This window comes from Sebastes umbrosus, chromosome 16 (assembly GCF_015220745.1).
Source record: "Sebastes umbrosus isolate fSebUmb1 chromosome 16, fSebUmb1.pri, whole genome shotgun sequence".
Lineage (NCBI taxonomy): Eukaryota > Metazoa > Chordata > Actinopteri > Perciformes > Sebastidae > Sebastes > Sebastes umbrosus.
Window position 1 is genome coordinate 14,726,707 of NC_051284.1, and position 26,742 is coordinate 14,753,448.

Consider the following 26,742-nt stretch of genomic DNA (forward strand, 5'->3'; position numbering starts at 1 on the left):
TATTACTTATGGGTGGAATTATATTGAAATTAAATTATTCCTCTTTTTGCTGGGGACCCCCTCAAGGTATAAGCAATAGGAGAATAAAAATACCATAAGTAACTCATTCAGACTTTATTTCATTGATATTTCATTTTATGATGTCAGATGCCATAAAGATTTTTTTATACTTTTTTTTTATACTTTATTTTTTCCCTTTTTTCAAGGCTGTTTTCATATATGCAATACACTGTTTGTAATTACAACAGTCTATAAACCAACTTTTAAGTAGATGAGCTTACAGACAAACCCATCAAGTACACTGGAGAAAACAACCTCAACATTCAAAACCAAAACAAAACCAAGAAAAGAATTAACAATAATAATAATAATAATAATAATAATAATAATAATAATAATAATAATAATAATAACAATAATAATAATAATAATAATAATAATAATAATGACAAAAAGAAAGAGTAGAGTTAAAAAAACAAACAACAAAGCAAAAAAAAAAACACATAACAAAAAAGATTTTTGTTTTTAAGGAACTTTTTTTATGAAGGCTGTAATGAATGTTGGCTCTTTTGCTGGGGACCCCCTCAAGGACCCCACTTTTTTAAACCACTGGTATAAGCAATAGGAGAATAAAAAATACCATAGGCAACTCATTCAGACTTTATTTCATTGAGTATTTTTATGATGTCAGATGCCATAAAGATTATTTTTCTATATATATATACTTTATTTTTTCCCTTTTTTCAAGGCTGTTTTTATATATGCAATCCACAACTTTTAAGTAGATGAGCTTACAGACAAACCCATCAAGTATACTAGAGAGAAAACAACCTCAACATTCAAAAACAAAACAAAACCAAGAAAATAAATAACAATAATAATAATAATAATAATAATAATAATAATAATAATAATAATAATAATAACAATAATAATAATAATAATAATAATAATGACAAAAAGAAAGAGTAGAGTTAAAAAAAATTTAAAAAAAAAACAACAAAGCAAAAAAAACAAAAAAAAAACATACATAACAAAAAAAGATTTTTTATGAAGGCTGTAATGAATGTTGGCTCCTCTGTCTTTTTTCCAACAGCTAATTGAATTGAGAGCATGTGATAGTAGTGACACGCCCCCTGGTGTCTGGTACCTGCCAGGCTCCTGGAGTGAGATAACCTTGCTCTGCATCCTGGAGCATCACTGGAGGAATGTGGATGTGGATGTGCATGTGGATATCCTCTCCTCTTGTTGCTGATTGTTGATGCAGCCCAGAGGGTCCCTTTGCATGGTGATCAGGGCTCATCCTCGCTCTCTTCTCATCTCTGTCCGCTCGGACCTACAATGATGAGCAGCGAGAGTGTTTTGGAGAGTGCAGACCAGCCTTGCATCCGGCTGGAGCCCCTCATCAACACGCACTTACCGACCGCTGGCAGCTGCTCTGTCTGCACGGACGGCGGCTCCAAAGTGACAGCCAACGGGGTGCACGACATAGAGGACCGGATCCTGAGGATCACCGGCTACTACGGCTACAACCCGGGATACTCCAGTCATAGAAGTGAGTGCAAAGAAAACAAAGTGATGGCATCATCAGTGGATGCGACAATGTCACGCCTTTCTGTCCTAGGAGGTGAGATAGCCTGAATTCAAGATTTACACAATTTATATCATTTATAGAAATAAATATGTGCATGGAGGGATTTGATACTAACACAGAAAACAAATAGTCTGTGCCGGTGGTGTGTGAGGAAGAAAAAACAATGCACGAATCTTCTTATCTTGTTTTTAATTAGGATATTGCAAAAATCCACTATTGCAAACTTGGATAATTGGGTTTTAATTATGGCTTTTATGGAGCTGCATGATGTCAATCACTGCTACTGTGAGCTGGAGGCTGGGTGATGCTGCTGGCCCATCCATCTCTGAGACACGACATTAGAGAGACACGAAACAAACCAGGCTGTGCAATTACACAGCAAAGTGTCATGCACAAATTAAGCTGTCATTTTCAAATTCAATTTCAAGGTGATTTGTTTAAACTGTAGCCTAATGTTGTCCACATCAAACACTCATGTTGTGGGACTCTGTATAAACAATCCTTTACATGGCAGCCTCAGGTTGAATTCCAAATGTTTAATTAAAACAATCAATTTCCCCAATGACAAACACAGTGAATATTGCCAGCTATCTCCTGACGTGCTTGAGATATTCAGCAACGCTTCAATACTTCAAGCCTCTCTATAGTTTTCATTTGTCAACGTCGTTTTGATTTGTAGAGCAATGCTCTGTATTTCTGCTGACTCGGAGACAATGGCTGGGATTGCAGAGGAGAGCTGATGGTGCACTTTGTTCAGGGATGATCTTTAAAATCGTGCCCTCCAGTTCTGTTGAAGTATTGCCAGTGGGATTATAACAAGAGGAAAAGAACAAACGTTTGCAATGCTCTGTGCGCAGCTAATCAGTGCTTTTACAGATGGCTTTATGGTAATGAAGCAAAGAGTGCAGAGCACGGTTTGTAGCATTAGAAAAGTCACAGGTTCTCACCTCTGTGTTACTTAATTGGCCTATTCATTGTACTGTGTCATCCTTCTTTAAAATAGGGATGAACTGGTGCTATTTCTTGAATAAATCCCCCAAAAATCGAATTGGTCATGTGTTTGTGAGCCTCTTGTGTTTCAGATGCTGGTACACTTTCACCCCTAAATGAATTGGACTTGTCACGTAAGCTCACCAACATCTCCCTCTGGCTGTTACATAAAAGCTTAGCTGCAAATTCATGACTTGGAGGTGAATGTCTGAACGAGAGATGTACTCCCAATGTTATGACGTTCCCACTCAGATCTAGTCCCAAACCCTGGTACTCTGTGACACAACGCATTACTCTGACAAACTTGTTTTACGTCTGAAAGCACAAGTGCGTACGCAGATAGGGCCTCATTCAATCACTTTCAGCTGAGGCTCTTTTGGATGAGCTGAGAGCACCTCAATGCTTCTGTAGATGGAGGCTGAGGAAAGAGGAAATGAGCCTGTCTCTCATTAACTGCCTCCTGTTTATCAGGGCTGTCAGTTGCAGTAGATTAACCATGAATGCAATCACACACTTTCATTTGAGAATCTATCTACTCGCCCAGATTAGTCTTTTAGAAGAACACCTGATTAATGAGGGGTACCCAAAACTTTAAATTAAAAACAGATTGAACAACTTTAACAGTTAAAGGACCTCTTAAACTTATTGTGTAACAAATACAAGAGTTTTGGCTCTGGTACTGAAAGTGATTTAAGGCTAATATCGTGTTATGAGTACATTTTTGCAATAGACTGTAGAAGCAAGAAATAATTGTTGTTCATTAGCTATTTTCAAAAGTTTAAATGGCCTAACTGTTTGCTTATTTTATTGATGCTTGAATGGCAAAATCCACGATATCAATGTCAACATACACTATCATCAAAGGGTTGATATCATGAGATAATATTGTTCCCAATAGCGCTGGGAATCGATTAGTCGATTAATCGATAACTATTATTAACTATTTGGACAATCAATTCTAACCTTTTAGTAATGTTTCAAGCAAAAATGCCAAACATTCATTGATTCCAGCTTCTCAAATGTGAAGATTTGCTGCTTTTCTTTGATATATATGAAAGCAAACGGAATATATTTGGCGTTTTGGACTGTTGGTCGGACAACACAAGACATTTGAATACAACACAAATAAATGGCAGTTAGTTGCAGCGTTTGTTCCCAGTAGAGAGGCCTCTGTCGGTCCCATATCATTGATTATGTATACTGTACTGAAGCTGACCAAAATGATAGATGGGGTGTCATCTGTGCTGTAATTTCATGTATAAGGAGCAGGTGTGGATTGTAATAGCATCCACACCAAGACTATAAAAGCCAGTGTATCTGCGAGCGGAGGGGTTATTTGATTTGAGAGGCATTTTCCATTCCTCTGATGAAATATGCCATCTGTAGCCTTGGACCATTTCTCCATCTATCCATCAAATGATTTTATGCATGCCAGAGTCAACAGAAGGTATTCCTGAGGGCAGCATACTTGTCACATTTCTCCTGCTTGCACAGCTATTAAACATGCTGGTGCTGTCACTGCGAAGGAGACTGGTTATGTGCACACTCGTATTTAATAGTTCTTAGAAACAATAATGCGCAAAGTCACTTTTATTTTAATGCTGCCTGAAAGCGTCACAACTCTTTAGTTTGTTTTGTTTACACATTTGTAAACCTTGAGTTGAGAATCATATGTCCCTCAATCTGCTGAGTATCATTTTCCATGAAGGGTAAGACAAAGCAGCACGTAAATAGAACAGTAGGCTCACCCTGCCAAGCCTATGGGGTAATGATATATTTAGTAAGATTCTGGTGCCAGTTTATTATTGCCACTTGCCATCTGCGTTGAATTAGAAGATTCCCCTGAGGGGGATTGTGGACTACATTTGGTGACAGGTTCTGGGCTCTAATGCATACAGTCATGATATAATGCTGAAAGTAAGAAGGTAAATGTCATTCTAAACAAGCAAGGTGCAATAGTTCCTAATGTACCACTTTATGCACATTATAGCACAACTATTTGCTCAAGAGAAAAATGACAAGTAATTGACTTAACATCAGCATATGAAAGGACAACATATTCTTACAGCACCCACTTAGCTCCTGCTGGAGCAAACAACAATGGTGTGTGCAGGAAATGCTTCCTCAGCATCTCCCACAAAACTATTACAATAATTTGCTGTGTACCTTGTTTTGAGTAGGCAATTTAGAAAAGGGCAATTCTGTAGCGCTGGCACGCATCCCCGCTGGGTAGATAGGTATGGTGCTGGTTGAGAAATGACAGGTGCTTGTAGGTGGCAGTCCCACTCAGCACTGGGTCTGTGTTGTTCACCGCCGGCATCACAGCATGACAACAACAACACAAACCGGCACTCAGAGGAACATTTTGAAGGATGGGCGTGAAATGCAACCATTTATCACAATGGGGTGTGTTGTTATGAGCACGTCAGTCTACAGAGAAAGTCTGAAGAGATATACAAAGAAAAATAGACATGCCTTTGAATCCATTCATGTTGGTACTGATTGGTAATTCATTTTTGCATTTTGGAAACCATTTACATCCAGTGTTAACAGCAGGTGAATTCACCGTCTTCCTCAGACTTTGCCTAAAACACTCTGTATGTGCACGCACTTATTTTGGACTGTCCCGTTCCCATGCCTGCTCACTCGGTGCTATTTATAACTAGCCTAGAGTCGAATGGGATATGAGCTTTGCCTGAACGACTCCTGGAGTGCTGTTAGTCTCACTCGCTCCTTTGAATGAGCAAAAACCTGGCTGCAATATTTCTCCACAGGAGTTACAGAACTGTTGACCTGTACTCATGACACTGGGATATTGGTCACATGTTGTAGTACCGTGTGTCAGGAGACTAAGTATTTTGGCTGGCCACAGCAATTCTCTTAATGGATGAGAAGTTTTTTCCATGTGTGCAATTTTCTGTAAACCAAAAGTAATATTACATAATAGAAGGGCACAATATGTGAAAGGTTTGTAATGGTCTTTCCATCATGCGGAGTACACCAACAGTCTGGTCAGCAGCCTAGCACTGCCCTCTTTTGGTCTGTAAATCTAACAACAACAATAAAGTGACCCTCCACATCCTCTAATGACATGTCAGACAGAAAATGTCAGTATAGTACTTAGTCTAATTACTATCTCCATGATTAAATCAGAATGAGAACATTGATATATTTTTATACCACAGCTCATTGGGTTTTGTAAAAGCCAAAATTATACTTAGATTCTAAAAAAGTAGTATTTAATATATTAATTGTATCGCATACTGTCATTATATGAAATATAATATGAAAAATCTGCGCTAGTTGCCTTAACAATCACTAAAAAAACAATATTACTAAACTGGAAAGACCGAAATAACGTCTCAACATCCCAGTGGCACCTACTACTATCTGAGTACATTTCAACAGAAAGACAAATAGCATTAAAAAACAACCAAATAGACTCATTTCACAGATGTTGGGCCCATTCATCAGTATCACTCACCTACCCATTTAACACAAACCATTGTACATACAAACACACATGGACATATCCTAACAAGCTCCCCTCTACTTATTATTATCATTATTATTATTATTATTATTATTATTATTAATAATAATAATAATAATAATAATAATAATAATAATAATAATAATAATAATATTTACAGTATTAATATTATTATTTATGGTATTATTATTATTTATGTTATTGTTCTTATTGTTGTTTTTTAATTATTATTATTATTATTATTATTATTTTATTATTGTTATTGTTTTATCTTGTTTTATTTTGTGAGGTTATTACTGGAATCATTATGACTATTATTTCATCCTTTTTTTGTTTTTGCTGTTTGTTTTGTTTTGTTTGTTATGTCTCATGTCATTTTCATTGTTGTACTAATAAAGTCAGTGCTGTTTTGTTTTTGCACTGCTAAAAAACTAAAACAATTATATATATATATATATATATATAGCATACTGTGTAATTTTAAATCTGCTACATTTCCAGGGCTAAGTTAAAGGGTTATTTCACTAAAATCACTGCAAACATATATATTTACCCATAGTGGTATCTAGCCATTCTGATAGCTGTTGGATGTTATGTGCACCTGTTTTGAGATGTGTATCCCTGAGATTTCTGCTGCTACCCTAAACTTGTGGTGCTCAAAGCAGTGAATAAAAAATGTAATTTGAATAACTCGATAACAACTTGCCTTAGCTGATCCATCTGGGCTACGTGAACAACTGCGCTGGGGCCCCAAAAGCCCCAAGGTAATTAGATTAATTGCAAATTTGTTGAAAAACTAGTACGGTATCAACTAAGACAGGTCCTGCATTATTACCTAATCATGATGTGGCTTTGTCTTGTAGAGAGACACAGGCAGGGCCAGCCAGGTACTCCAGCATAGGAGCACTGGTTGGAGCGCAAATAATGAAGCTGCCATTTAGGCCTACAGTCTGCTGTGTGTGCTATGTACTTAAAGGTAACTTGGAGGTGACTGGGTACATACACAAATATACACAAAATAGGAGCCCAACAGCAGGGGCCAGCCAAAAATATTTAGTCACTGACGTACAGCACTACAACATATGACCAATAGTGGCATAAACTATAGGTCAGTAGCTCTGTAACTCCAATTGATGCCTTGCAGTCATGTGACTTCTGACTATGTCTGTTGTCGATGCCATGTTGGGTACCGATGTTACACCATGGATGTAGGTACATAATTGCTAGCAGGGATGCTGGAAGTCAGTCAGAGCTGGGGGTGCTGAGAGAAAGTCTATATAATGTTATGATGTTCATATTTTTTGCTTTTAATTTGGATGGACATGATTATTTATATTTAATAGCTAGAGGGCAGCAAACACTGGTGATTTTAAATACACAGATCAACATCTCCTAGCATCAACATAGAGGTAGACTCAGGAACTGCTAATGCTTAAAAATATAACTTTATTTAGGTTAAACAACTAGTAAATAAAAACAGCCTGTTGCTAACCTGACCTGTGCATTATAAATCCTGAGCTTTAATGCCCTCCAGTGGTCACAGAGAGTAACAGCATCATAGAATTAGTAAAGCTAGTGCCATTGCAGACTTTAGTAGGAATAACAGTTATCAATACTGATTATGTATTTTAAGGAGGTGTCATGAAGACATTTATGCCGCCATTGTGGACTGAAAACGCATTTTTGGAGGATGAAGGGTGAGAGTGCCATCCGCTGGCTGTTTACTGCAAGTGTCAAAAAGATAACATAATCGGATTTGATATAACAAAATTGTCAGACTTTATACATCATTAGTCAAATGAATAAGTCAGAACACTGCATCTCGTTATTTATGATTTATTTATTTGTGTATTTAATTTGTTTTTTAGTTTTTTATCCTTTTTAATTCAGTTGATCGTTAACTAGCCTACTCCTTTTGAGTATGGTTCTTTTTCAGTTTGTATGTGGGTGGGATAGGGAGGGAATTTGGAGCCATGTTTGTGTTTTGCATGTTTTGTATATTTGGTTAACTAAAAAATTTGAAAATAAAATATATAAAAAAAAAAAAACATAAAACACTGCACAGTGAATAAGATTCAAAAGCTGAATTGTAGTATATATAGTATACAGTCAGACACAAAGGTAGGATAACGTTATGGGTTTCATTTTACAAGATACCGATAGATTCAGTGCAGTACTAGCCAACGTTTTGTTAGTAATCCGTTTTCACAACATCAGCTAGTTAACTTTGTCTGGATGAGTGTAGTTTGCATTTGCCTTGTAGCTCTTAAAGGGGATATATTTTTAAAAAAGTGAGATTTTCATGTTTTTTATGATAAAGCAGGCTTAAGTCCTATATAAATACTGTGAAAGTATCGAAACGCTCAATCCACAGGGAAATACACACAGCCCGTATTCAGAAACTCTGCATTTGAAACAAGCTGTCAGGATATCTGCCCATTCGTGATGTCACGAAAATACAATATTTAGACCCTTGACACAATTTTAAACATAAACATTCTAAATGTGTCCTAGTTTATTCCTGGTTGCAGTGTATGTGAATGTCATCAGCTGACAGGAAGTACACATGGACCCAAGCTGTTGCCTAGCAACGCAATCCTGTTGCAATTCCGTTGAAATGCGCTAAAACGGAGCGTTTCAGACAGAGGGTAAATACAGGTATATTCAGGCCAAAAGTATAGTATAGTAGAGGAAAATAAAGTTTTTTTTTAAAATTACAGCATGTAAACACGTTCTAGTAGAAACACAAAATACAAGTATGAACCTAAAAATGAGCACAATATTGGACCTTTAATGTCATATATCACTCTGTTTGAAAATCGAACATCGGCTTCCAAAGAATAACATATTTTGATCTGCTGACAGGTGTTCAGTAACACCAAAACACATCACTGACTGTAATTGGTGACAAAATGTCAAGGTCCTCCTAATTCCTAATTATCAATGTCATAAACTAAATTCAGTTTAGTAATATATCGCCCCTTTGCCTCTGTCAGCACGTACTTTATACATTTCTGATGATGAACGATTGACAGATGAACAGACCGGTGAAGAGCTGCTGTCCAAATTGGCGGCGCACCCCAGAATGCACTGCGGTTCCCATTCCCTACGCAGTTGCACACCATCAGCCACTTTTCAATCTCGGCATCACGCCAAAATGTGCGACTGCTTTCTATGTCTATGTAGAATTGAATATTCTGGTCTCCTTTGTTGTTGCCACATCTCACTGTGCAGCAGAAGGCCTGTTCAGCTGCAAATTATTACACCCATTACTTGGTGCTTTTGCCCTGGGGGCCCATAAAAGGCTAATACAGCCATGTTCTTTTCCAATAATATCTGTAACTGGGAATAAATAATGCACAAACCTCGCTGTAAATAGATTTCATCAGGACTACTTTCTACAGAGGAAATAGGCCCTGTGAAAACTGTCTACAGCTATATGAATTATCCAACACTGTTTCTGAAAGACACATTGCTGTTGAGTTTTACAAATGCATGTTTTCAGTGCATTTCCACTGGTGGTACTAAAAGGTTCATTTAGGAACGTCTGTCTTCATGTTCCGTCTATGCACCTGTAACACAGTCCACCATATTCACCACTAGGTGTCCTCATCTTTCAATGTACTAACTACATTGAGTTGAGTTGATGATATGAGGTCCAATGAGTGGAACAGTTAGGACTTTGATTCATGGTCTATCCAGTCTCCACTACAGCTAACATCAGCTGCAGATAACATTCATGCCTCTGTCTCTCATCTCTCGTCGTCGTCCTCTGCTCCTGGTCCTCACTGAGATGTGATGAGTTAAATAGAGGGGCTAAAGACAAAGGAGCTTGCACCATAAACTGAGGAGCATTGGTTAATCTAAATGACAAAAGACCCTGAATTGGCAAAGTGCATCAGTACACACAAGGCCCGCTGTTGCTATGGAGGTAAAGCGAGAGGATGCTGTACTATTTTGTGCTTTGATCTGTGATGCATCAGTACCATTGCATGTTTACTGTTTATTATTATTTACACCGAGCTAGGTTATAGAAGTTTGTGATGTTTGGATTTTGTTGAAGCTATTTTAGAGAGGTATTAATTCAACTTTATGGTCATTTTGGAGCAGTAGTTTGTGGTGCTGTTGAATTATAGTGTTATACTGAGAAGTGTACATTTTATGGTGCTTTTTGGCTGCAAAAACCGATGAAGAGGCAGAAAATTGACAAATAATCTGGTATTTTCAGCTGCTGACGTGAAAGAAAACAAACATACGAGTGAATTTGTGAGCTGTCAATGAACTTGTGATGTGTGAGGCTAAAGGTACCTATACCTAAAAGCAATATGAAATTCACAATAGATAAAGGAACAATCACTTTGAGTGTAATATTTGAAATTGAGATGTGACCTCCTGTAGCGCACATGCTCCAGGTATTTCTCTTAATCTGATAGCGATTAGCATCCAGGGCTCTGCTGACTGGACTGTTTTTTCTGTCCCCTCCCTGTCTAGCTGTTGGCTCCACTCATCAGCAGGGCTATTTTTAAGTTTAACCCTCCTTGTCTCAGGGGATCCATACCTCCAGCTCATCCCCTGCTTACACCTGACCAAACATTCGTTTCAGCATTCAACATTTTAATCAAGCCACATTCTCACGACATCACTCAATGCATTAGTGTTGGCCATGGGAAATAAGTGTGCTCGCACCGCGGCATCTTCCTAAACAATGACAACCGAGTGTTGCTTTTTTTTCAAAGTGCCTCCTCAATATTGAATCCTGCATTCAAACAAATCTATTACCATGGTGTTACTGGAACGTGGCCCTGCATTGTTTTTCTATTGTAACAAACAGCCAGACAATAACTGTGCTGTCTCTCACAGCCTGAGGAATGCACAGAGCAGTGCTCTGATCTGTTATGCTCTCTATAAAAGTGCCAAGGATTTGTCTGATGAGCATTGGAGAGACAGGAAGGGAGGGGTGATACTGATATAATAACAGAAATCCTGGAGCAAACATGACTGTAATAGCACTCATTTACTATTCTTAACAAAGCAACATAGACATTGCATTTTCCACGTTGCATGTTTGAGTGCTTTCTCTATCTCAGGTCATAGTGTTACTGTTCCTGGCTTGGCTAGTATTGATTTTCCTGGTGAGAGGGTAAGCATAGCATAGCATAGGTTATATTAAGATCACGTTACAGGCTGCAAGGCCTCATGTGTCTGACCGCATACACGAGACACTGATATGTTGTTGATGTAAAGGCCCAAGTAATATTTAGGTCCATTAAGTCTTCAGGCAGATAAACCACAGCTGGAAATAAAATGACCGGAGGGCTTTCCTAGAGATGGAAACTCCGGACCACAGTCCCGAGGGGGACTCGCATGGCCCAGACTGACCCTCCTCAGGTCCACACCTTCTGCTGATGAGAGGGTTTCCCTTGACTGTGCAATGATGTGATGGGAAAAAAAGTATTGAAATCTTTTATTAAAGCATCATCACAATGTAAATATTTAATGTAAGAACACTCCATTACCAGTAAACATCCTGCGCAAAATGTTTTACTTAAATAGAAGTGAAGAAGCAGCAGTCAAAAGTGCTTACAGTAAGCATGATGGGTTGAAGTGATGAAGCATAGCGTTTGTTCAAGCAGAGCAATCGAGCTGGGTGGTGGGAGACACAGCTCTCTAAAAGTAATTTCAAAGTGTCAAGTTATTGCTTATTAGGGCTGTCAATCGATTATAATATTTAATCACAATTAATTTCATGATTTTAAAGTTAATCATGATGAATCGCAAATTAATCACACTTTTTTTTCTGTTTAAAAATGTACCTTAAAGGGAGATTTGTCAGGTATTTAATACTCTTATCAACATGGGAGTGGGCAAATAGCTTGCTTTATGCAAATGTATGTATATATTTATTATTGGAAATCAATTAACAACACAAAACAATGACAAATCCTCAAAGGTACTCCGTTTAGCATAAAAAATATGCTCAAATCATAACATGGCAAACTGCAGCCCAACAGGCAACAACAGCTGTCAGTGTGTCAGTGTGCTGACTTGACTATAACTTGCCCCAAACTGCATGTGATTATCATAAAGTGGGCATGTCTGTAAAGGGGAGACTCGTGGGTACCAATAGAACCAATTTTCATTCACATATCTAGAGGTCAGAGGTCAAGGGACCCCTTTGAAAATGGCCATGCCAGTTTTTCCTCGCCAAACTTTAGGGCAAGTTTGGAGCGTTATTTAGCCTCCTTTGCGACGAGCAACATGGTTGATACCAATTCCTTAGTTTTAGTACTACTTCTAGTTTCACATGCTACCAGTATCTTCACTCTAGCTTTAAACATGCAGAAGCAAAAAAAAGTGCTGATATGTTGAATAGAAATATGATCAGACTAAGAGGAATGACAAACAGATTGTGTTCACCTGTTTCTTGTAGTTCAATCATAATGCCAGCAACAGATAACATGGGATGCGTTGTTGATTTAAAGTTGTAAATGTTATAGTTAGATGTCCAGTACAATACAAACACGAGTAGTACGAGTAGTATTCCTTTCAAAAGTTGGTTTGTTCTCCTTTATGCCGTCTGGAAATGGAAATATCATGTGGGTAGCATATTCTAGTACTGATGCGCAATAGTGGTGTGAGTACCATGTGGGCAGAGGCTCCCTTCTCCCTCACAGCACTAGGATTACTTCAGTGGATGACAGATTTGATATGTATGGGATTGTCATGTCTCTGTGATAGTTGTCTTTTCCAGAGCTCAATTGTATTGTTGTTGCAGGAGAGAACTCTACCGATAATCTGACTCTCAAGGAGTGGTGAAGAGCAGGAGATGTGCCAAGAAGAGAGAGAGTGTTATTGGAAGACAGGGGACAAGAGTGTATAGAGAGGGACGGGGAGGGAAGGAGTGAGAGGAGTTTGGTCAGGTAGAGAGGGGAGGACAGGAGGAGGAGGAGGGAGGAAAGGAGGGGGCAGCAGCTAACGCAGCATAATTACTCCAGGCTGCTTGGTTACCTTCCAAACAAAGCTGCTGATTTGTGGAGCTAAAAGAAGAGGAGGGGAAAAGCGAGAGAGCGACGGAGAGAAAAGACGAGGGGTGGAGGATTGAAAGAGATGAGGGGAGTGATTGCGCCGTGCCACACACACTTGAAGCTCAGTCTCCCTTGGAGACAGTGGCAGCGCTGGATCACGGCGTGACAGTGCAACAGTAGAGTCTCCACTTCACTGCACTTCCCACTGAGCTATCTCCACTGAGCTGTGTCACTATCCAGACAGACAGAGAGTCAGAGCACCAGTAACAGTGAGCGCGCTGGGCTGGAGAGGAACAGAGAGTCAGGACTGGAGTGCCTGCAAGAAGACAGAAGAGTTTGACAGAGATCCGGGAGGAGGGGTGGGGAGAGGGCAATCAAGAGCGTGAAGAAGAAACGGAGGAGTTGGGAGTCTGAGGATGCGCGGCACTAGCAGGAGGAGCTGCTGAGTGTGCAGCAGCCCGGGCACTCTTACTCTCTCTCACACACACACACACACACACACACACACACACACACACACATATACTTACTTCCCAGGGAAGGACAGTGTGTTGTGCCCCCAGTGGAGGATGAAGAAGCACTCAGCCCGAGTGGCTCCTCTCAGCTCGTACAGCACTCAGGTCCTGACCTGCCCCATCTCTGAAGGTAAACTGAAGGAACCAGAGAGGCCCAGGATGCCATTTATAACCAAACTATGTCTGTTTTCATGTGTATGTGTTCGCAGGAACTGAGTTGATGGCAGCATCAGCTCAGTCATGCTGCTTAAAAACTGTGGAGCACTTTTATTTATTTACGTTTTGACAGGTTTTACAGTTGACGACATTTTTATTTCCCATAAGGCATCACATGCGCTGTGTATAGAGTGTATAGCTATTCATATGAAACACAAATAGTGTGATGCGGATGTGTCTAGGGGTGTAAGAAAATATCGATACACTTTGCATCGCGATATTATGTTTTGTGATATTGATTCTCAAAAACACTTGATTTTTAATTAACAGTTTCCATGTAAGGATTTGTGGCAAACTGTGGCTCAGATTGCACTAAAAGTAGTGTTGGACGTTATAAATGTGATAAATGCAAGTGCAGATCCCACTGTTAAGATATACATAAAAAAAGTATTATTTTTTTTTACTCAGATTTTATGCATGGGGGTGTGTTCTTTATACTATGACAGCTTTCCTAAAATTAGAGTAAAAGAAATCACAATATATCGCCTTGCTTACAGTATCGCAGAATCGTATCATGATACGTATCGTATCGCCAGATCCTTGCAAATACACAGCCCTAGATGTGTCCTACTTAAGACCGTGGTGTGCTACATTCACTTTGAACATGTGATACCAGAAATTTAAATTTAAAAACCAGCTTCTGAACTGAGCTATTTTTTTCCATCTGGACCTTTTGACCTCTGGATGGTTGTAAAAAAGCACATTTGTATCATTTCACTTTCCTGCTGGCAGAGTTGAGAAGCTAAATGTGTTGACAGGAAGTGTAGTTGTAGCAGCAGCATATGTTTTTGGCTGCCCAGCCAGCACTGATGTAAAATAAAACCAAACAGGCTCCAAGTCAGCTGCTTTCACATCTGCTCACATGTCCTTCCTTCATCTAACTGAGCATTTCTTCAGCATCCTCATCACTAAAAGCCCCTGAACTTCACCTAAATCCCTCCACCTTTTTTACTTTTGCAACAGAGATTAAAGAGTGATACCGCTAATCATCATCATAACCATGTCTCATCTTCAGACCTATAATTAGATAAAGACTTGATGCTGTTTGACCTGTGGTAAGCCTGCCTAACGCTGACGCAGACGTGACTGTGAGCTTCATGTTGGATTCCGGCAGGGGTCCATCCATCAATGTCACTGGCATGAAGTGTCAGTAGCGGGGATAAAACACAGAATGGATTGAAATGTGAGGTTTGAGCAGCGTGCTGCGTCACACAGAGTGGATGAGCTCTGTTAAAGGGTGCCAGTAGTAGTGAGTGATCCTGTGCAGCACTGTGATTTCCTTAATGAAATGGCATGATAGTAACGCTTTCAAATTTTCTAGCCAACTATTCCATGTATTTTCAAATTCTCAAGTTAAATATAGTTAGCATTATAGCCTACATGAAGCCTTAAAAATGTACATTATGTGTATTCTTGTTTGACAGAGGCAGAAAAGATATTGTCTCAAATTGAGTCAATACTTTAAAGAGATATTCTGACTCTGATGTTAGTGTTTTGATGTGTTTGTGGAGAGTACATTTCCATGCTTAGGCATTTTATTCATACTTTTATGTCATGACTTTTTAACTACTAACTCCTTAGGATTCTGAATCATCATCTTTATTTAAAAGAAACATCCCATGGCTCATAATTATGCACCAAATTATTTCTGACAGCTGGCGCTCAATTAATAAGTCTAAGTACTTTAAGATTACTACTCCTTAATTTGAACCAAACAAGTACACTTACACTGAGTTGACTGAAATTAACCCCAAAATAGCACCTTTTCTACTTTATGAAGTATTTCACTGCAATACTGTGCTGACAGTCGGTCTTGTTTGTCAGGCGTTATTGTTTCCTTTGCAACTTTTTTTAACAGTAATATTAGTCAGCAATAATTCTGTCTGTTATGAGAATACAATTTTGGCCACAAGAGCTGCTTTTATGAGGCGGGGGAATAGTAGAGTTATAATATTACTGCATCTTGGCACCAGATCAGTAGTGGCTTTTACCTCAGGACAGAAGAGCCCGTATCCAACACTAAAAGCTTTACGTTTTGTCGGTGCTATGAAACACGAACCATCTTGCTCGGTGGACGACGAGAAGCAGACATAGAGGAAAAAAAGGAATGAAAGAGCTGCTTCTCTCTTGCAGAAATATCTGATCTGTTTTCCAGTTAGCAACCACCCGGCTCATTAGGTTGATTAAGAATCGTTGCTCTGACGGAATGAAATTAGACCAAATCCCTCGATGATCCTGTAGAAAATAAACTGTGTCGTGTTGAACATTTTGCTTTGACCACATCCTGTAGATCTGCTCCCAGCTGGGATATACTATAAGGTGAAACACTTTACCTGAGAGTTTTCTAAGGTGATGGTCACAGTCTGTTATGAATGGAGCTGAACTGGAAAAGAGTTTGACTCTGTTGTTAGTGGGAGTCATCATTAGTTTTACACTTTTTGGATGCTTAAGTTTTTTATAGTTTGAAGGTTTTTTTGGTCTCTTGGCTTTAAACATGGTACTGGGACATTTTGATACTGCAGTGTGGACGGACTCAGGCCAGCGTTGCACTGAAGCAGTAACTAATTACATTTACTCAAGGAGAGTTTTGAGGTGCTTGCACTTGATTTGAGTATTTCCATTTTATGATATACTCAACTACATCTCATATTGTACTTCTTACTCCACTACATTTATCTGACAGACGTAGTTACTGGTTACTTTTCAGATTAAGATTTTACATTTTAAAAAAAACATGATGATGAGCTTTTAAAATACACATTTTCCCTTCTAAACTTTTATTTAAATAACTTTTTGAGACCCAATGAGGTAGAATTTTCCAAAATTTCACAAAAGAAGCAAATATTAGAGAAAAGTCCAAAATATAAACACAAATTTGTGTAGCAGAAGTTGTTTGTTTTCCTCTCTACGACCACATTCATCTTCTGACGATCCCTCAGATTTAGCCTGCCCTCTCAGTTGGGAACTACTGGACTAACTGTATATAGAGTAATTAAAACAAGCTCCAACATTATAACAACAGTTAAATGCTACTTCTTATGCATTGGTACTTGCATGTATTTTCTGTAGAACAAGTACCGATACTTAATTAGGATGTTAAATGCAGAACTTTTACTTGTAATGGAGCATTTTAAATTGTGGTGTTGGTTATTTTTCTTAACTTCTCACTAACGTGACTCTGATCTGTTATTTTATATTCACCGTTCTTTCTTGAGTATAACAGTTACAGCCATGACTTAGCTTTAATACTCTTACTGGTGGGTGCCAGCGATGATCTCATGCATTCATTAAGCTCATATATATAGTATCACTTTCCATGTAAACCTTTAACATTTTTATGTAAAAATAAAATCTGTGTTTACAGGGTAAATTATGCGTATGTGCAAATCGCTCTGTATTTTTATGGATTTGACTTCACAAAACACAAATTTAAAAAATACATGTTTGTGGATATATGGAAATCTTTGTGGATCATGGTACACGTTTGTGGTTTTTCTTCTGTGGATTACAACTATTAAAGTCCAATAAAAACTTCTATGATATATACTATAAGTTTGGCAAAACTGTTGAGTCTTTAGATGATGCGAAGTGGCATCTCACCACTTTAAATGCTTTACACAGACAAACGAAACTGCTACCAATATTCTTATCGTTGGTTACTTGATCAAAGACTCTGTGCTCCACACACTGTGTTACGTGTTTCTTTTGGAGGAAGTTAATAATTATTTACATTAGGGCTGCAACTATCTATTCATTTTGATTGTTGACTAATCTGTTGATTATTTTCTCGATTAATCAATTAGTTGTTTGGTCTATAAAATGTCAGAAAATGGGGGGAAATGTCGATCAGTGTTTCCTAAAGCCCATGATGACGTCCTCGAATGTCTTGTTTTGTCAACAACTCAAAGACATTCAATTTACTGTCATAGAGGGGTAAAGAAACCAGAAAATATTCACATTTAAGAAGCTAGAATCAGAGAATTTAGACTTTTTTTTCCTTAAAAAATTAAACGGATAAATTGATTATCAAAATAGTTGGCAATTATTTGACTAGTTGACAATTAATCAACTAATTGATTAATCATTGAAGCTCTAATTTACATGTGGATGCCATCTACTTTCACTAGACCTATCTGTGACACTACTTTTACTCCCATAGCTTGACTTCCTGCCGAGGTCTCATTGCAGTTAACAAACAAAAGACTATCAGATGCAATTATGATCACCCCCGAGATGCCCTGCTACTGTAGAGGGGAGATACTACGGGTACAAGCTCCAGTGCTTGCAGGGCTCTAGTGTCTGTAGCCATGGTAGAGCTTCACGTGCTGAGCTGGCAAAGAGAGCACAGGCAGCAAACATCCAGCCGCACATGTCATCTTTTTTTCCTGCCCCAGTGAAAATTGATCACACTGTTGAAAGTTAAAGAACGGATCTGAGCTCTCTCCGGAAATGCCCACGCACACAGCACTTCACATATTACACAGCACAGTTCAGCCATTCAGTCCCGCAGTCCATTAAGGCACTGGGCCAGATCAACCATGCGTCACTGGCTTAAGATTAGATACAAGTCCCCTCTTATCTATCTATCTATCTATCTATCTATCTATCTTTAGGTGTTGTAAGAAGTCCCCTCTTATCCATCTGTCCATCTATCCATCTATCCATCTATCCATCCATCCATCTTTAGGTGTTTTCGGGGTATAATTTGTCAGGTGATACCTCTTTCCCAGTTACTCCATAAAATTCTCGTTTCAATCTTCCAGTATATGTCAAAGGCAATATTTCCATTGCATGAATGTACCAACAGTCCAAACAGAGGCTGCCAAGGTTGACATGACTTTCTTGTGGAATGTCATGTGGTTAGGTTTACTCTTGCTTTCTGGGCATCGGGTTTCTGTGCACACTTGACTACAACGGGTGTAGGCCTACAGTACGTGCTGCATCATGAGGCGACAAAGCTATTCGTGACATGCACAGCCACAATGCTAACTCAGCACATTTTTAACAAAGCCTTTGGTTTATGCATCAACGCCTTTACAGCAAGAAATGCAAACTGTGGTAGTGATCACTGAGGGCAATTGATCAATGTATGCTTATGTGCTGGAGCCCAGCCAGGGAGACACAAGCTACTTCCTGTACAGTAATACAAAGCATACGTACAGAATGCAGTTTGGCCAATATACTGTAAATGATTTAGGAACAAGGCTGTGAGGCCGTACATGTGCACAGCAGTGGAGCTCTGAGCTGAATGCTAATGTCGGCATGCTAACATTATAACAATGGCAATGCTAACACGCTGATGTTGAGCATGTTTAATGATTACCACAGCCACCATTTAAGTTTAGCATGTTAACATTTGCTAATTGGCACAAAACACACAGTTGAACTCAGGCTGATATCATTGGTTTTGCAAGTATTTGGTCATAAACCATATATTATATATAGAATGGGCCTAATTTAAATTTTGACTTGATGATGGAGCCAGAGGAAAAGTTAGGGATCATCAAAGTTATTATTGAGATATTGACATATTGAGATATTTCACTCAAAACCACAAATGTGAACCTCATGTTGGCACAACAGAAAAAGTCAGGTGATCCCCAAATTCACTAGGCTTCATCCTCTTGACACAATGGATATCTGTACCAAATTTCATGTCAATCCATCAAATGGTTGTCAAGAAGTTTAACTAAAAGCCAAAAATGTCAACCTCAAAAAATCATTGAGATCTTGTAATTAGAAATTTCATAGATTCCTATTTGAGGCTCTCTGTTGTCATTTGTCTTTGAACAGGAAGTAGAGCCCACATGTAGAGATCCTGCCATGCACTTTCTGTTATTGTCTCTTCTCTTGTTATCTCCCATCAGGAGAGGATGGTTCAGAGTCTCATGCAGAGACACCGGGCAGCGAGACCAGCGAAGAGAGCCGGTCCTATCAGACATGTACCAACACAGCTCTGAAGGTGCTGGGCGGCCTGCTGCTGGTGCTGTGTGTCTCCTCCTCCTGGGTGGGTACCACTCAGGTGGTTAAGCTGACCTTCCAGTCGTTCTCCTGTCCCTTCTTCATCTCCTGGTTCAGCAGCAACTGGAACATCCTCTTCTTCCCCATCTACTACTCCGGACTTGTGGTTACCACTCGGGAGAAGCAGACTCCCATACAGAAATTCAGGTAACTGCTTACAAAATGATCTTTGAAATCCAATAAGGACAAGTTCAGAAAACATTTACTTAAGAAAAGCACAATCTGCCCAACTGGATTCCTTAGAACCTTTTATAGTAAGCTTTTGCAATATGTGTGCTTACCACTGTTACTGTTGCTGCTACACAAAAGAGCGTATAGAGCTATAGCAGACAGACAGAAGTTTGTCACCAAAGTAAAGAGAAATAGTCATCTAGTTGTGTTTATGTTTAGCCAAATAAAGTAATAATACCAATGTTAACTGTGTAATCTAAGTAGAACAAGACTATAAAAGCTCCACTAGGGCCCCCCTAGAGGGCTTGCTGCTCTTTACACTCACCTGCAACACATGTTAAACTACCTGACTGTCCACGAGGAACCGGGCAACTAAGCAACCAACATTTCCATCCTCAAAGCATCGGTCCTCTTGATAGCAAGGCTAAAAGCCTGACAAACAAAGATGCTGTTCCAAGAAGAAAAACAGGGTGACATCACTCCTATTACCCTTCTGTGTTTGTTCTCTCAAACAGGGAGTGCAGCAAGCTCTTTGGGGAGGATGGGATGACTCTCAAGCTTTTCGTAAAGAGAACGGCGCCCTTCTCAATCCTGTGGACACTGACCAACTACCTGTACCTCATGGCCTTGAAGAAACTGACCGCCACTGATGTCTCTGCCCTCTACTGCTGCCACAAGGCATTCGTCTTTCTCCTGTCCTGGATTGTTCTCAAGGACCGTTTCATGGGTGTTCGGGTCTGTATGAAAACTCCAATAATGATAATAATACTTTCAAGAACTGTTTTTCTTGCTCCTGAGGAGTATTGATGCCACTGATCTGACGGCTCTGAATCTCTACCTGCAGATTGTGGCAGCCATTATGGCCATCACAGGTATTGTCATGATGGCTTACGCTGACGGTTTCCATGGGGATTCCTTTGTGGGCGTGGCATTGGCTGTCGGCTCGGCCTCCACATCAGCCCTCTACAAGGTTAGACCACATTACAGTTTGAACCACTTGTGGGACTGCACTGACTTTAAATACTTGTATAGTCACTGGTGTAAACTAACAGTTGTCTCCTCACCATCCAGGTGCTGTTCAAGATGTTCTTGGGGAGTGCTAACCTCGGAGAAGTGGCTCATTTCCTTTCCACCATGGGCTTCTTCAACCTCATCTTCATCTCCTGTGTGCCCCTGATCCTTTACTTCACCAAGGTGGAGCACTGGGGCTCACTGTCCTCACTGCCCTGGGGATACCTGTGTGGACTGGCAGGACTGTGGCTGGGTGAGAGTGCATATACATCCTAGTAGAGAAAAGAGTGAAGATCATGATTTCACCCATGTTTCCATGGAAGGCGTTTTGAATTCATTTTTGGGGCTGCAGCTAATAATTATTTACATTATTTTTCCGATTAAAGGTGTCTTGTGGAGTCTTGCAAACAGACTTTAGGTGTGTTACTTTTAGTGTTTCTCACTGAAACGCATTGTGTGTATACTTGAGGTCTAACAAATACATTGAATGGATTTTTCTTCGTCACAGAATATTTGTAAAGACAGTTTTTTAAATATTTTAAATTGTACATTGTAAATATATGCGCATGTTTACTTGCTAGCAGTCTTCTTATTCACTGCCTTTCTTGACGATACGTTTTTTAGTGCATTCTGCCACAAACCATCAGCAGGATGTAAAACACACCGGCTACGTGGTTGCACATCTGCAAGTGCGTCCTCGCGCATGTGCACGATACAAACTAATAAGGGACCCACAACTAAAAAACATTGCTCCATATTACTATTTAAAAAACCTCCACAGGGAACCTTTAATCTGTAGAATGTCAGAAAATAGTGAAAAATGCCTGAATTTCCCAGAGCCCTGGTTGGCAAATGGCTTGTTTTGTCTGACCGTCCAACAGTCCAAAACCAGAAGATTTTCAGTTTACTATCATAGAAAAAAAGCAAATATTCACATTTGAGAAGCTGGCACTAGTGACCATTTGACGTTTTTGCTGAAAAAAAGTAATTGAATGATTAATCGATTGTCAAAATTCTTTGTAAATAATTTTCTGTCGATCGACGAATTGATTAATCCACCAGTCGTTTCAGTTCTAATCCCTTTGTACTCCGATGTTTTCAACCTCTTTGATGTCTTTTACAGTGTTCAACATCTTGGTCCATGTTGGTGTGGTGCTGACGTACCCCATTCTCATCTCCATAGGGACACTCCTCAGTGTTCCGGGCAATGCAGGTAGGGTTTCTTAATAAGTGTTACCTGCAATTTCCTAATCATTATTGAAAATGAGAGTAAATGGCTGCACATACTGTGTGGTTTTGTGTTGAGAGGTCAGCACTTAGGGCCACTGTAGCAAACAGATTACACAGCAAGTCTGCCTCTCTCGTCCTGGAAACCCAATCATCAGTGTGCCTCAACAAACCCTGCAACTATTCTCTCGCTGAGGGAGGATCAGGTTGCTAAGGCGACGCTAAATGCCTGCAGACGAGTTCTTTTCTTTAACCACGATGGACTGCATGAAGGTCAGTGGGTTACGGCAACTTGTCCCAGGGCTCCAGACCGCAAAGGCGTAGAGGATAAAGTGGATGGCTTGTGCTGATTATAAGCCGCATTTGCTACACTCATCCCCTACAGCCGCAGTGTCCTGTGGTTTATCTTACTTTATGTAATTAATCTCAATTTGTTTGTGTTTCTCCCCCACCCTCCTCCCCTGTCACACTCTTTGTCTCTCTCTTTTGTTCCTGTCTTTCTTTCACCTGCTGTAGCCGTAGATGTTTTGAAACATGAGGTGATCTTCAGTGTGGTGCGCCTGGCAGCCACCTGCATCATCTGCCTGGGCTTCTTGCTCCTGCTGCTGCCAGAGGAGTGGGACTCAGTCACTCTGCGTTTCCTGGCCAACATTGCAGACAAGAAGCCGGAAGAACACGGCGAGGAGCTCACAGAAACCAGCGTCAACACTCGAAGCCGCAGTCGAGCAAACGGCACTGTCTCCATTCCCTTGGCATGACATAGATGAGCTTTGCTAGTAGCCTCTGCTAACCAGTCTTAAAGCCCTGTCTGCTCATGATCCTCCATTGCCCACCACAGGAGGTGTGGCGGGATGTTTGGTCCACATGGACTCTCTATCAGGAAGACAGGAAGTGATGTCGTGAACTTCACTCTGGAGATGCATCTCTGCCTCCATCACTTCACTACAGGAGGGGGGAAAGGAGATCATTCATGGAATTTGCTAGTTGAAAAGGTGGAAAGTGTTCATTACTTTCTTGAAATACTTTCCACGCTCAGTCCTGTCCCTCGCACGCACCCAAACCAAGAGCTGACTGGCCTCCCTTGACCTGCTCTGCGGACTGTATTCTGTGAATATGAATATTGGCAGGGCCAATTTGGCTCAATCTTATATGTATTTATGATATTTATTTAGAGCTGTATCAATAAGAGTATTATTTTCAGTCTTATTGAATAGCATTATATACAAGAATGACAATTATATTATGCGTAATGTACAGGCTCTTTTGGTTTTATAATAAAAGACTTAAAACTCAAATTAGCAGTGTAGTACTTGTAGTACTGAGTTTTCTAACAATATGTTGGAACATCTTTAGATTTCTCAGTAATTTCTGTGTTGCCTAAATCAGCACTGACAAGGATGCATACAATGCTAATGATGCCTTTAAAGCTTCACAAAATATATTACCATTACAAGTTTGTATTATTATTTACTTTTACAATTATTACTATTATAATAATAATTATTATTAATGCTGTTTGTTATCTGTTTGGTCAGGGTGGACTTGGACTCATGGCCTCAGTATTTCTAAAATCCTTTTCTATGGCCCCGCTTGCATTTCGTTCCATTTGAATTCGCTCTCCAACATGAAATCATGCCAAACGCCTAATGTTAGTCAAGACATATATTTTAATGTTACAGTAGGTTTAAGGCGTGATCACCATTTTTTCGTAAGTGAAACTGTGGAAACAGTCTTATAAGACTGTATGAGAGCCAAACTATTGTTTCAACCATTTGTATCATGACCAGATATTTTTAGCAGAACTGAGCGGTGTGGTTCATACAATATTAGTAATCTGTTTAAGTGCATTGCATTGATTTAGCAGCGATGACTTTACAGAATTCTCTTTGCTATAATATATTATGCAATGCTTTTCTGTGCTGCACTTAGCTGTCACTTACTGACGCACATACACACCCACACACTGCAAACTGAAGAAGATTGAGAATGATTGTTTATACTATAATTTATCCTCTTTCACATATACACACAATCTGTGGTAATAGTGCGTAGCCTACCTATCTGCCCGGCAATTTTAAAAAAGCCCATGGGACATGTTTTGCCTGTAGAGCATAACACTGTGATAGGCACTCGTAAAAATGACTTTCTAGTGTCACATACCATGGTGGCAAAATTACATTTTAGTTCAAATAGTGCTATTGAGATGATGAGGGGTGTCAGGAGAATAGTTTCTCAGTCTTTCTGCATCACTCTTACACACACACATGTACACACACTCCCAAGAGTCTAACACCACAGTGCCATTATGGTTGTTGGAGTGCAGTCAGTGAGTTGAGACCTCTAATGAAGCATTTGCCGATGTGACACTTTCAGCTTAACAACTGCTACTGTAGACGTAGCAGAGGAATGTGTAATGTTCAAATCTTAATTGCATGATAGAGTAGTTCTGCTGGATGCTGAAAAGCAAGGGCAGAATTTACGGGGGGGGGGGGGAGGGGCGACTCACAGGATTTGTCCCCCCCACGCTTTTTCAGAGGGCAGTATTGGATCCCTTCACTTTTTACAGTCCGAAACGTACCGTTTTATTTAAAAAAAAAACTACAACAAAAAAACAGGAGCAACTGCACGCACTTGGATCATGGAAATAGCGCCTGCTCAAACTCCCAGTCAAAAGAAAGTCGAAAGAAACAAAAGATGTTTGTGGGTGAATTAATGTTTCCCTTATAAGTACCATAAAATATAGGACATTATTTGAGACATTTAGAAAAATACACACAACCTACTAGCTAGCTAAGGTGATATGAAGAATATCACTTTATTCAATGTATTCTATACTAGGTACATTTTAAAAGTAGGACTGATAAATAGAAGGCTAAATTTCATCTGTATGTCATTGATTTGAATGGAAAAATACCAAGTATATAAGGCAATACGGAAGAACCCACTGTATATCTATACTGTATATAAATAATTAATTTATGATTCAATTTATGATTAATAATTGATTTCTTTCAATTAATTCTATCAAAGTTTTCAATTAAATCATTTGAAAATATTGTGTCATGCAGTCTGTTGGCTCATAGTATCATCATATACTGTATATTATTCAAAGACAACATACAATATAAAGAAAGTTTTTTGCTATACTCAATTTTGGATGATTGTTCTCTTTACTTTAATTTCATTCATGTGTGTGTTTAAGTTTGTATATTTCAAAGATGGACAAAGGTATTGATGAAACAATTACTTTGTAGGCTTGTAATGTAGACTTCTTCAAAAGCCTACATTATCACTATTTTCGGTTTTGGTGAGGATCAAAATATCAATCAGAAAAAATAATTTAGCATTAAAACATTTTTATACAACCATCCATTTAAAATATACATACGCTATTAAAGTTATGCAAAAACATTGTTGTCCTTTGTTCTACTTCGGGTAAGGGTATCTAAACTTTTAACCTTAGGTCAGGGGTCAGCAACCTGCGGCTCCGGAGAGGCTCTCCAGTGACTCCCTGTGGATTTTTTTTTAAAAATGAGTGGAAATAAATAACTTTTTTTGTTTAGATTTTCATTTTTATTTATCATTGTTGTAAGTCTATGGTATGAGTATTAGGGCCACATTGAGGAAACAAAATAAATCTGAGATTACGAGAATAAAGTCCTAGGTTTACGAGAAAAAAAGTTGTGGTATTATGAGAATAAAGGTCATAATACTATAAAGTATATGAGTATATATAATATTACGACTTTTTTGTCGTAAAGTTATGACTTTATTCTCGTTATATTAAGACTTTTTTTCTTGTAAAGTTATGACTTTATTCTCGTAATATTGAGACTTTTTTTCCCGTAAAGTTAGGACTTTTTTCTCGTAACATTACGACTTTATTCTCATAATATTATGACTTTATTCTCAAAATCTCAGATTTTTTTTCCCTCAATTTTGCCCTAATACTCCGTAGTACATTTGCACTTTGGCCCTCACTGCATTAGACTTAATATACTATATACTTAAACTATAAACTGTGTTACCTTCATCACAATGCTCAAATGTTTTGTGGCTCCGGACAGATTTTTTATCTTTTTTGCCCTAAAATGGCTCTTTTGATAGTAAAGGTTGTTGGTTGCTGACCCCTGCCTTAGGTCATAGGTAGGCTCGTAGGTCACAACCATATCACGTAAACGCAGCCGTGCGCGCTCCCGCGAACTGCAATCAGTTTTTGGACGATCAGTGCTTTTTAGCATGATGACACCTGTCCTGTATGAAGCAGCTTCAGACGTATGGAGGACGGGATGTAAGTGAGAGGCTGGAGGAAGACAACAGAACTGGAGTTTCTTGTGAATGAGGTCAGTCAGCGGCTACGCAACTCAACTGTGTAACTTGTGCTAATGTCTTTGCTAATAAACAAACGACCCAGAGGTCAGATTCACCCAAATGATGCTAGATGTAAATGCAAGATTATTGTGAGGGAACATGGCGTTT

General features: G+C 39.1%; 1 protein-coding gene across 3 annotated transcripts; it reads left to right on the forward strand.

Annotated features, from left to right (window-relative positions):
• The first annotated feature begins 1,178 nt into the window (after positions 1 to 1,178).
• On the forward strand, positions 1,179 to 24,851 carry slc35f4 (solute carrier family 35 member F4). Of its 3 annotated transcripts, none has more exons than XM_037796134.1 (7): positions 1,179 to 1,627; positions 19,701 to 20,001; positions 20,541 to 20,760; positions 20,870 to 20,995; positions 21,097 to 21,289; positions 22,160 to 22,249; positions 22,780 to 24,851. In XM_037796134.1, exons 1-7 carry the CDS (start codon positions 1,342 to 1,344, stop codon positions 23,019 to 23,021), a joined length of 1,458 nt encoding a protein of 485 aa, XP_037652062.1. In that variant the 5' UTR covers positions 1,179 to 1,341; the 3' UTR covers positions 23,022 to 24,851. The 3 variants fall into 3 exon arrangements, with proteins under 3 accessions (XP_037652062.1, XP_037652063.1, XP_037652064.1); XM_037796135.1 differs by having other exon boundaries at positions 1,179 to 1,555; XM_037796136.1 differs by lacking the exon at positions 1,179 to 1,627 and adding an exon at positions 13,048 to 13,747.
• Positions 24,852 to 26,742: the final 1,891 nt, after the last annotated feature.